This window comes from Sesamum indicum, linkage group LG4 (assembly GCF_026168435.1).
Source record: "Sesamum indicum cultivar Baizhima isolate 11 linkage group LG4, ASM2616843v1, whole genome shotgun sequence".
Classification (NCBI taxonomy): Eukaryota; Viridiplantae; Streptophyta; class Magnoliopsida; order Lamiales; family Pedaliaceae; genus Sesamum; species Sesamum indicum.
The window spans coordinates 18,906,448-18,919,644 of record NC_142660.1 but is presented as its reverse complement, the minus strand read 5'-3'; the positions used below and the strand labels follow the sequence as shown (position 1 = coordinate 18,919,644).

General features: G+C 33.1%; 1 protein-coding gene across 1 annotated transcript; it reads right to left on the bottom strand.

Moving 5' to 3' along the window:
• Nucleotides 1–1,393: 1,393 nt before the first annotated feature.
• On the bottom strand, nt 1,394–7,000 carry LOC105161090 (uncharacterized). The gene is made up of 7 exons (XM_088879363.1): nt 6,541–7,000; nt 6,213–6,257; nt 5,679–5,756; nt 5,504–5,606; nt 5,190–5,278; nt 4,962–5,073; nt 1,394–1,627 (listed from the first exon to the last, which is right to left on the bottom strand). Exons 3-7 carry the CDS (start codon nt 5,738–5,740, stop codon nt 1,568–1,570), a joined length of 426 nt encoding a protein of 141 aa, XP_088735489.1. The 5' UTR covers nt 5,741–5,756; nt 6,213–6,257; nt 6,541–7,000; the 3' UTR covers nt 1,394–1,567.
• Between the last annotated feature and the right edge of the window lie 6,197 nt (nt 7,001–13,197).

Sequence of the window (13,197 nt, the reverse complement as noted above, 5' to 3'; positions counted from 1 at the left end):
GCTTGAGAACCGTGGAGGGTTGAGTTGATAGTCTTCATGATGAATTAACGAAGTTGCTCACAACAGAAAGGGTTCGTAGCAGCAGATCAACTATTTGATCGAGAGCTGCAGCTGGAGCATTGGTGGCTCCTAAGGTTGGATTTGGAATGGGAGCTTTAGCGTCTCCTGCAGTTGTATTTGCAGGTGGAATGGTAGGACCTGTGCAGCGGGTAGGGAAGTGTTTCCCTAATAGGATCAATTATCACCTCCATTTATTGAATTAGCCATTTCTCGCCTCTTAAGCTCAAGTTCCCACAGACGGTGTCAATGACCCATACCAAATCTTTTGCCACACCACAAAGTGAAGAATCTTAAAGGAAAATCCCAAGTTCAACAGGAACTAACCCTACATAACAAAGGTCAGCACATCGATGCTTTAGTCATTAATGATTTATGGATGAAAGAAAAGAAAAAACTTGAACTAAAGTGATAATAATGGTGAATTATATGTGTCCGACTGAAATGGGCTCATTTCTTGAAGCTGCCAGTTCAGTAAAACAAAAAGAAAGTTTGTGGGCCTCACCTCCTTGTTGATGGGCTAATTGGGCTGGTATGCTTTGTTTTAAGCTTAGTCCATGAAAAGTTTGGGGGTGCCAATGGTAATTTATCATATTTAATATTGATGGTCTAAATTAACTGCAATTGCATATTAACAAATGCACTTATTAACTTATTGTATTCAATTTGTAAAAAGTATAACTTTCAAATTTAAAGCAACAATGGATATATTTATCAATAATTAATAAAGAAATCAAAATTCTAAAATATCTTAATAGAAGAAAAATAAGGGAGTCACCTAATTTTAATTTATTGTTTTAATTTAAATAATTAAGTGAACAATATTATTTATATTAGTTATGTATAGTTTGTCTCTGATTTGTATATAAGCAGTTTAGGTATAATTTTTGTTTCGATTAATGTATAAAACAATACATAAAATTAAAGGACGATAAATTTTTCTTTAGAAGATTAAAGTAGGATAAATTCTTATTCATTTGATCTATTACTCTAACAAAAAAATTAAAAATTCTAAAAGTTAGAATTGAGTCAAAATTGCTCAATTTTGGTAAAAAACATCCTTCAAATATATATATATATATATAAATACAATAGATTAATAGATGATAAAAATCAATCAATAATAAATGCATATATAAATAATAAAATCCCACATTTAATGTTAATTACTTTGCTAATACATATGCGCTATAATAACATTAATTTGCTAATACATAGGAGCTATAATTGATTGTTCTTGTTCAGCAGTGTTGTTCTAATTTTTATGTTCTTCACGGCAAAAGGTCGATACTTGTGAATTTTAACATTTGATTATCAGCTTTTGAGATACAACGAGTTGTATTGCAAAGGCTTGATTATGATTTATATGGAATCAGGCAACAATTTTTCTTTCTCTAGGAAGAAAATTTTCATTTCTTTGGATAATTTACAACAAAGTATACAAAGCTCCCTTGCACAAAGTATTCTACTTTACAATAAAGTATCTTTACATTAGATAGCTGCAAATGTCTCAATGATGAAAACTTCTTCTCTTGTGTTGAGGAATCTTCAACTTCAATTTAAAGGCAGCCTGAAAACGACAAAAAGAAAAAGAATCAGAACATGAGAAGCAATCGGTCTATACTCGTTTATTAAAGCTTGAGCGACCCTAAGTCTATCATTGATTTGCCATGTGTGCTTGCCTAAATAACCTCGTACTCCTAAGACTTGTGTGGAACATCTAAGGTTTATGTAAAAATTTAAACACTCTACTCAACACACGGGCTAAGATAATGCACTTTAACATCATTTAGAACATAATTGCAACCTACGTATCGATCCATTTCTCTCTTTCCCTCTTCTTCTATCTTAAAAGGTATTCTATGTTCCTATACAATTCCTCTCTGTCAATTTTTCTCATGTTTGAAAATCCAAAAAGTTGAAAGACCATTGTATTCCTCTTTGTACACTTCAAAACCAAAAGTCCGTTATAATTTCCATAAAAGCTCCACGTTCTCACCACTCTAATTTGAAAAGAACAAGTACATAAATTTTTTAAGTCTCCAAGAATACGACGGATGTAGCATAGTTAAGAATGCCCAACTTGGAGAACAGTTCTCCAACCTTTTGACAAATTTATTCTCAATTTATTCATTGCGTGGGTTTCGTTTCAAGGATTGCTTTTCAAAACTTTTCGGTGTCATATATCTAAAATTTTGTATGAATTTTACAGACCACCATATTTTGTCATGCCAATCACATCCGATTTTTGCAGGTGTATCATAGTAAAGTTTGTCGGAAAAACATTATTATACAAAACACAACTAAGTTTATTTATGAACTTCATTAATAGAACATCTGATACTAAAATATTGACGATTGTCTACATGCCAATTTGATTCATTTATTTTCTCGAATACAAATAGATACAATTATCATAATTAACACACACCTTTTCAAAAGTGTTTTGGACAACTTCAAAAACATTTGAATCAATCACCAAAACGTATGAAATTCATCAATTCAATAGTGAGAAAGTCCGCTAAAGTGCTCTTTTGAAAATTATAAAAACTCTTCCGTTGAAAATTATAAAAATCATTTTGTCATCAAAACAAAAATGAATTGGGCTTTTTCACGTGTTCTGAAACATTTATCCAAAAAACAAGATACTAAGAATTATTTGGATAAAAAAATTTGTGCACCACAAGCTGATTTGAGAAGGAAAAAGTTCAACAAAAGAATATTAATTCATAAGCAACTCAATGCATGTGCAAGTGAAAATCTTGTTGAATTAACAAGAGAAAGAAAAAACTGAAAAACTTGTGGTAAAAGTAAAGGTTTTATAAAAGAAAGCATTTAATAAGAAAAACAAATTGTGAAAAATTTTCTAAATACAAAAATCATAGTACTTTCCATGTCTAAGATTATCAATTTGCCAAAACTGCATGTTCCTTGAAAATCATTCCTCAAACTTAAGAATTATATAATATTGAAGAAAGAGTTATCAAATCCCATTAAAAAAAATAATAAGAAAAGTGGCATGTAGACAATCCTATATTTTGGAATAGGGTTCCATTATCAAAGTTCACAAATAAATAGTTCATGACTGTATAGTAAAGAATTTCTAACAATTATTTCTACGATAAACCTGCAAACATGAAGATGTCAAGAACATGACACCATGATTTTCTGCACATCCATACAAAATGATAAATAAACAGCATCAAAAAATTCTAAAGCAAGCCCATGAAGAGAATCCAACAACATGAATAAACCAAGACTAAATCTGCAAAAAGAATGAAGTTATGTTCTTCATATTGGCATTCAACACTACACATGCATCATTCAGATTCTTAGCAGCATAAAAAATTCATATTCTTGTTTCTTCCAAATTACAATGGTGATAACGAGGACACTTCACAGAAATCACAGTAGGGCTTTAGGTTTTGAAGTTTACAAATTGTAAAACACAATGGATTCAACATCTCTTGATTTTCAAATGTGGGAGAAAAATCAACAGAGTAGAACGGAAAGGAACATGGATTACTTTTCTGATAGAAAAACAAGTAGAGAGGAAACTATAGATACAACGGTTACCATCAGGCTCTAAATGTTGTTAAAATGCATCATAGTAACAGCCAATGTGTGTTTCAGTCCAGCGTTCAAATTTCTACTTAACCCTTTTGAATTCCACACAATTCATAAGAATATGAGGTTACTTTAGTTCGCACAAATTTTGACAAACCAAATTCAAGCCCCAGGCCCTCAATCCTCCAATAACGAGTATAGATCACCTACACTAATCACATAATTTGATATCATAAATGCTCGCTTATCAATATATCAAAATAAAATGCTTGTTATACATAGAACTGAAAAATGATTTCTCAAGTAAATTGATACCATTTCATAATTATATGCTATATGTGTTATGGGCAAACAAAATCAGATATTGCCTCCATATCCTGTAATATGCATTAGGACAGAATTGTGAAAGAAACTAGGATATGAGAAAAGTACAGGGAAAATCATTGGGTGCCACAGTGCAAACCTATGACTCAAACCGTAGCTCATAGAATACTCCAGTGGAAGGGCATAACCAATATACCAATGATACATCATAAACAAGAATATTTCGATGCAGACATAAGAAACAGCGAAAATACTTCAAATTCAAGAAACCTCTCCGAAATGCACTTAAGAAAAGAATATTGCTGATCAATTTGCAAGCTTCTAATGATTTAAGAAGATTATTAAACTCAAGCTAAAATAGAAGTAAAAGAGAGTGGTCGAATGGCACTTACATTACAGTGAAACCATATATATTAAGATAGGAGAAAGGCGAACCTGATTGGTAATATAGATAATAGTAGAAAAACAAAGGTTACTATGGCTCCAAAAGGAGGTGAATATACAATTCCAATGAAACAAGAGAGGTTCTCACATTTTGTTTCCATGTAAAGTTGACATAACCATATTCACTAAGGACAAAAGTTAAACCATGCTGATGGATTATTCAAGAACCTTTATTTCAGTTCAAACTAGCTCTGATTCTCATAATTAATCCAACTAATAATTAGTAACTAGTCTCCTGTTTTATTTCCTTATTTAATATTAAAGATTTTAGGACTAGCAAAGATGACAAAAGCTAACTTCTGTCATATGAAATTTTCCCGTGCTGAAATCTTTGTAAATTCTGAAGTGAAAAGCATAAATTCTTTAACTCTATGACTACTGACAATTTTCTTCACCAGATATTCAGACAAGTCACAGATGTAACACAGAGGAATATTTATTATGTGAAGTATATCTCTTCGCCACAGTCTGAATCGTCCAGAATACGAATCAAACCATTTATTAGTATGGCAACAAGCAGGAAACATTTCAAACTTCGAAACAGAGCAAGAAAATGTCCCAACACTCACCTTATCAGGATCTTGTAAATCCTTAAATGCTTTGTTCAACTTAACAAATGCTTGGTGAGCTTGAGGGTGAGAGCATTTGTCTGGGTGAACCATCAGCGACAACTTCCAATACCTTCCATGTAGAAAAATTATATGCGCACATGTCAAAACACAGGAACAGATACAAGGCGCAGTCTAGGAAAAGATGAATGCCGATTATTTGAGTGGAGAAAACCTGAAAATTGATACCTTTTTTTCATGTTTTCAGGAGACATATTTTTGTTGACTCCGAGAATATCATATGGACTATCTTCCTCAGCACCAATTATTCTTGTAATCTGAAGATATAGCAGAGAAGTTAGCCATGCGCAACAACCATTTATAAAACTGATAGTAATAGAACCTAGCAACTCAGATGCAAGAAGACAATAACTTCTTTCCTTTTGAAATGGCAGCATTTGAGAAATTGGGAAGTCTACATGATTTTGGGACAAAGACTGGAAAAAGAAAATTGCATATCTAGGGATATCACAGAGTTATCAAGAAAGAGAAAGGAGCGGAACCTCCTCGAAACGTTCTGCTTCATTGGCAGATTCAGCTTCCGTGACCACAGCAGGAGGCGGGGGTCCTATCAATAATTCAGTGTCTCCGTCCAGCTCAGCTTCTCTGTGAATTATTTTCAGTTAAATATTCACATGCATTCTTATAGAATTAATAAGGATAAGTTGTGCACTATACCGTAATTCAGCTTCTGGTTCTGTTAGTTTGGCTGCTGCGGCAAGTAACTCAGCAGACGGCATTTCAGGCCCAATGACCCTGCAAGAACCAACAGCAGGTCATGATACAAGAAAGATACAAAATAAAAGCTTGATATCAGGAAGGGAACAAACAAATATAAACCAACATGATCTTCTTTAGAGACGTCTACTTTTCTTCTGAAAAATCCACAACCACTAACAATGTCATATTTAATTCACAACAATTTGGTCACTGTACACATTTCTTCAACCAAAGATGAAAGTAACAGAGAAAGACACCTACATACAAACAGGAAAGTGAAATGGAGAAATTCAACACGAAAATGACAATCAACATTTTTTAAAATGAAAAAGCCGGTGAAGTTAAATAAGCTTGACAATGAACAAAATCGTGTCCAAAACGATGTCTGACACAAAATTTTTTTTCAAAAAACATGTCGCTTTTCTCTCTGCATCTAGAAACACTCAACATACCTGAAACAAAAATAACAACAGGTAAATTAGGAACACAAACCTCCAGAATGCTTGAAGATCCAACCAAAATGAGCACTACAACAATCTGGTAGGCAAAAGAACTGCATTAGTGGACTTTTCAAGATTCAACGTGTCCTCAAGAAACAAGACAGAAAAAAAAGAACAAGAAAGGGAAAAAGAATCGGTTCATACAAGAAAATAACAAAAAACAAAAAAAGAACCGAGACATTCATCAGACCAAGAGAAGAGTTCACATGTTCAGCAATCAATTCGTAGTGCTCCAAGATTCACTTATTTCCTATACTATATCAAGAATCAAACCAAATTCAAGAAAATTGGAAACAAGAAATTGGATGAAAATACAATACCTCTCTAAACTCCAAGAAGTGAGGGTGGAATCTTCACGCACAACTTAAAGAAAAGAAGTGCTTAAAACCGCAAGGGTTGCGCCATGCAACGGATCATTCTTCTGAAACTCGACCCAACCCTCTCGAAGATTTCAAGAAACAAGATGAGAAAAACCAAAAAGAAGACAAGAAAGGGAAAAAGAATGGGTTAACTCCACAAGAAAACATGAAAAAAAGAACAATACAAGAAAGAAAAAAAAGAACCGGGTGGGGCATCTAATCAACGGATCTTTTTTGAGAAACTCCATCCAACCCCGTCCACTCACTCTCCAGGATTTCATTTTCTTCTGTTCCTTGAAAATCTTTGAATTCTTCTTCCATGGACATTGTAGAGAGTAAAGGAAAGAAGAAATAGAGACGACTAGAAGAAGAGACTCTGGAGTGTGGAGTCTGGAGTCTGGCATCTCTCTCATTTAAGAATTCATTATAAAAATAAAGAAGATTAAGCAACGTCACTTATCAATAAAAGCACCCAAATAATATAAATATTTCCCCCACAAAAAAAATAAAAATTAAATTAGTTAATGAATGAGAAAATTTTATTACATATAACAAAATATCATAAAATCTAGAAAAAAGAATTAATATAAGTTATATCTCTGTATATATCTTATGAATAATGTATGATCAACAAACTGATACATCTTGTTATATATGATTTTCCCATAATATATATGAGTATATATAATTTTTATGTCTAAAAATATTATGATAAGAATGAAAATTTCATTTTATGCCCACAGAATATAGGATAAATATATATAGTTAACACAAGTTGTGTAAGCAAGATTGAAATATATAGACATTTAAAAAAATAAAATGCATTAATAAAATCATAATAATTCAAAAGTAGTTTCAATTAAAATTATGTTTTAAGAGAAACAAATAAATTATATAGGATTAAGCCTAACATATCGTAAATATTTAAATATAAAAGTGATATGAGCTACTATATGTATATCGACATGTGTATTAATAATATATATTAGGGTAAATTACAACGATCTCTATTAAGGTTTGGCATATTTGATAATACCCCCTTGATGTTTGAAAAATACAAATACACCCTGATGTTTGATTAAATTATGTAATTTTTTTATGGAGGTATGAAATTATTAATTATTCCATTATTGTATTTTCTTTTAATTAAAAAATAAAAAGGATTATAAAAAAATTATTTACTTAGTCAATAAAATAAATAAATAAACAAAATTATAATTTTAATGTACAAGGGCATTTTAATCAGTTCATCACAAAAAGTAGATGGGAACCTGATAGAGACTAACTGAATAAGCTAATTGTTAGACAGTCGTTAAACTCTGAGGGTATTGGTAATTTTCAAATAACTAGGCGGTATTTGTAATTATGCCAAACATAAGAAAGGTCGTTGTAATTTACCTTATACATTAAACAACTAAAAGGTAATAAAATGGTTAAAAATGCATACTATTTTAATTAAATACAAATTCAATAAAAACTGTGATCGACAAAAAAGAAAAGGGGATAAGTTATATTGTACCATCCAAACAATAATCATTTTTATAATTTGACATCTATACTTTTTTTTTTGTGTCAACTTTTCTTCTCAATTTTACAAAATTTTGCACTTTGCCATTTGTAACTATCTTTCCACCAAGTTTTTTGTAAAAAGAAATTACATACAATGATCATTGTGGTATTTAAGGATCATGTGACGTGATATTTTTCACATATGGATAGCATGTTATGTTTTTTCGATAAAAAAATCAGCATAAAAAGGATCATGTATGGTAAAGTACAAATTTCGCAAAGTTGAGATAAGAAATCGACACAAAAAAATATATATATATCAAAGTATAAAAATGAGTATAATTCGAATGGCAAAATATAATTTATCAAAACAAAAATATGAAGCTCTATGTTAAAATTAAAAGAAGAAACCCAATATATGTGTCAGTATTATATTTTATAACAGAAATAAAGAGTAAAACTTACAAATTGGAAATTGCATGATAAGACTACATCATAAAGAAAATTTGTGAAAAAATATTATATAAAATAAAGTTTATACGAATGAACACATCATAATTAAAAAAAACCTACAATGACGTAGGTATTTTTTAAAAGACAGAATAATTAAAACTAAAAACACAAACAAAATATTTAGAAATGATAGAGCACCTTAAAAATAATGTCTTGAAATTGATTTGTTCATTAAATTTATATGAATCATATATTTGAATAGCTCTTACTTGAAAATTATTTTAAATGGCAAATACATGATCCAGTGAACGACTATCAATATTAATGAAAAGAAGGTCAAGATTTTAGAGAGAAATAAAAAGTCCAAAATCATGGTGTCTTTCAACACAATTTAACCCCTATTTATAAGGTTCTAAAATTTGAAATCCCAATTTAGGGTTTTGAAAAATGGGAGATAAATTAAGAAATATTTAAATAAGGTTATCAATTTTGATGCAAAATTATAGAAATCTAAACCCCTAATAATATGTTCTTTACAACCTAGCGTATTTTTATGGAGTGCTTACAATATTAAAATATTAATTGCTAATTTAAGACATTCACTTTCTTTAAAATCATATAATAACTAATAAGAATTAATCAATAATCAACTAATGAAAATATTGAGTATAGGTTGACCAAACATGATCCTTCCCTCTTTGATTATATATATATATATATATATGATAATAGAATCAATAACTAAATATGGTTGATGTGTATTATATTTTTTTCCCATACTACAATGTCGAAGGATCTTTAAGAAAAATCCTATGATTAATGAGGATTAATCATAGGATTTCCTCTACAAAATAAAAGTTAGCACTCTAATACTTAAATCAATAACAATTTATTGAAGAAATGAAAGGAAAAACATGAACTAAAGTGAGAATCATGGTGAAATATGATGTGAGAGTGATAAATATTCGTGTGAATTGCAAAATATAGGCTCAAAACAACTTAAAAATCGAGAGAATAAGTGAGAGTTTGAAAATGAGGGTTGATGTTATCAAATAAATGTATAAGACCTCTTTTTACAGGCATTTATAGAGCAGGGTAGGGGGTTGTTATAGGGTGTTGTATGTTGTTGGAAAGCCCTTTGAGTTGGCTATCATTTAGAAAAATTCATTTATGATGTATACTTAATTTGATTGAGATACATTATGTGAATTGAGTCTTGCCATGTCTGCCTGAAAATTTGAGAATTGATTACTTATGGATTCCCAACTCATTTTCCATCGATTTATAAGGAACCACCAGTGATTTTTATGATGATCTGTCCTATTATAGTTGGCAAGCTATATGATCATGTGTCCGACTAAAATGGGCTCATTTCTTGGACCTGCCAATTTAGTGAAATGGAAAGTAAGTTTGTGGGTCTAACCTCCCTACTGATAGGTTCATTGGGCTGGTGTGCCTTGGTTTAGGATTAATCCATAAAAAGTTTAGGGGGCATCGTCACTTCCTCCCCTTGCCTTCCACTCCAGGAGTGGAAATCGTAGAACTAGACTGTTGGTGTGCGCAGGACATCCTGCAAAAATAAGGGACCTTTCATGCTCATTAGTAGGACAAATCCCGCTGGGTTTGTTGAGTAATGCTGACCGGTCGAAGGACTTTAATAGGTGAATCCTTCTACCTAAAGGAACTAGAGTGTGTGGATCTAAGGGTTTTTTTTTTTAATTAACTTGGCTACTTGAATTTTCTGCTATGCTTTGTTGTTTCCGCGATAGGGCAGGGAATATTGACGTACTTTTCCCAGCTGATGCATGCCTACTTGTTTTAGTTACTCCTGTCCTTTGAGAGGAAAATATGATTTTGTTAGCAGGAGAATATCTCACAGTAAATCAGTAAGGATATAACTCAAGTAAAAAGGCGGTTCGAAACTAAAGTGACTGAGTCACTAGTAGTTGCTTCCATGTTGTATATGCTAGTTGGTGATGGCTGAGTTGGATGCGTGCGCTAACTAGTAGTGGTTCATGCGTGCACCAGCTGGTGGCAACTTCTGTAAGTGCGTACACTAGCTGATTGACTTATTCGAAGTGTGCGCCAGCTAGGGGCGACTTATTAGGAGGGTGGCGGATTGGTGGTGACTTATTAGGAGCGTGTGCTGACTGGTGAAATCTTACGTAAAAGCGTATGCCAGCTAAGAATAACTCATGTAAAAATATGTGTCAGCTGGTGGCGACGACTTATTTAGATTTAGTTAGCAACTGAAAACTGATTCTGCAAGTAACACAAGATAGGAATCAAGAATTACCTTTATTAATATAAAGATAGGAAGCAAGAATTAACTTTATTAATATAATATAATGCTTGATTACAAGGATAGTGTAGATAGAGATTAGGGATTTCAAGAATAAAACTTTCTAAGGTTAGAAACATTCCATGGTCAAGAAAGGCTTCTAAGATCCCATGCTTGTTCCTTGCTCTTGCACGAGTTGTGGCGGCGGGAGCGTTCTTCCTTTTACTTGGACCTTTATTCTTTGTCTATGTACTTTTTAAGTTAGCTGGCTTGTATAAGCCTTATTATCTCTTGCCTCAGCTGGCGGCACCAGTTGATCTCGTGCCTTTACTCTCTGTGATATCTTCAAAAATATTTAGATTTCACGAGCTAGGGACCTTCTTCTGAGCCATTAGGCCATTGTAAGGCAGCATGTTGGTCAATTGTCAAGAGCATTCTAGCCCGGCTGGTAATGAGCAGGGTGTAGCGTTCGTTCTTTGGAACAATGGAATTGAAGCATCCTCTGGCTCTCCCTGCTCCTGCTGGAGGAAGACAACTCGTTCTCCCTCGCTTATCATGATTGCTCTTCTTCACTAGCCAGACACCCTCTATATTCATGTATTTTCCAGCCCGAGCCAACATGGCTAGGAAGTCGGTTACTAGTTTTTTCGCTAGATACTCAGAAAGAGGGCTTCTATGGAGCCTTTGGGTGAATGCACTGACCAGTTCCTCCTGGTAAGTTGTTGGGACCTCAAAGATGGTTGTGTTGAACTGCTGAACGTAGGCTCTTAGAATCTCGTTCTCTTTCTGCTTCACCCCGAAAAGACTGATAGCGGATTTTCGATACTTCTTGCTGCTAGGGAATTAGTGCTGGAAAAGGTAGCTAATGTTTTCAAAAGATCTAACTCATCCAGCTGGAAGTTGGTCGAATCATTTTTGGAAAAAATTCAATAGCATAGTAAGGAAAGGACCACATTAAATGCCTTCAGTATACCTATGCTTTTCAAACTTACAGATATGTGCAAGTAGATTAGTGGTACCATAATAAGCATGTAAGTGCGAATGTGCTAGAAAATGAGCGAGAGTTCCTCTACCGTGATGTGCTCATCGAAAGAAATGTCACGCTCAGCAGATATTGTCTCTTTTGTCACTTGCTGATTAAGCTTGACCATCTCTTTCTTCAGTGATTCCCATAATCCAGGGGGATGTAAGGTGGTTCCTTACTTACTGGCAAAAGTCAGGAGGCGTGGATTGATCCCGCTGGGAGCCCGACAGGAATCTGCTCTTCAACGCCTTGGCTTCCTCGTGTTCCACCTCTTGCCAGTTGGGATGGAGGTCCTGCTCCGCTAGCTTGAGAACCGTGGAGGGTTGAGTTGATGGTCTTCATGATGAATTAACGAAGTTGCTCACAACAGAAAGGGTTCGTAGCAGTAGATCAGCTATTTGATCGAGAGCTGCAGCTGGAGCATTGGTGGCTCCTAAGGTTGGATTTGGAATGGGAGCATTAGCGTCTCCTGCAGTTGTATTTCCAAGTGGAATGGTAGGACCTGTGCAGCGGGTAGGGAAGTGTTTCCCTAATAGGATCCATTATCACCTCCATTTATTGAATTAGCCATTTCTCGCCTCTTAAGCTCAAGTTCCCACATACGGTGTCAATGATCCGTACCAAATCTTTTGCCACACCACAAGGTGAAGAATCTTAAAGGAAAATCCCAAGTTCAACAGGAACTAACCCTACATAACAAAGGTCAGCACATCGATGCTTCAGTCGTTAATGATTTATGGATGAAATAAACGAAAAAATTTGAACTAAAGTGATAATAATGGTGAAATAATATGTGTCCGACTGAAATGAGCTCATTTCTTGAGGCTGCCAGTTCAGTAAAACAAAAAGAAAGTTTGTGGGCTTGACCTCCTTGTTGATGGGCTAACTGGGCTGGTATGCTTTGTTTTAAGCTTAGTCCATGAAAAGTTTGGGGGCGCCAACGGTAATTTATCATATTTAATATTGATGGTCTAAATTAACTGCAATTGCATATTAATAAATGCACTTATTAGCTTATTGTATTCAATTTGCAAAAAGTATAACTTTCAAATTTAAAGCAACAATGGATATATTTATCAATAATTAATAATGAAATCAAAATTCTAAAACATCTTAATAGAAGAAAAATAAGGGAGTCACCTAATTGTAATTTATTGTTTTAATTTAAATAATTAAGTGAATAATATTATTTATATTAGTTATGTATAGTTTGTCTCTGACTTGTATATAAGCAGTTTAGGTATAATTTTTGTTTTGATTAATGTATAAAACAATACATACAATTAAAGGACGATAAATTTTTCTTTAGAAGATTAAAGTAGGATAAATTCTTATTCATTTGATCTATTAC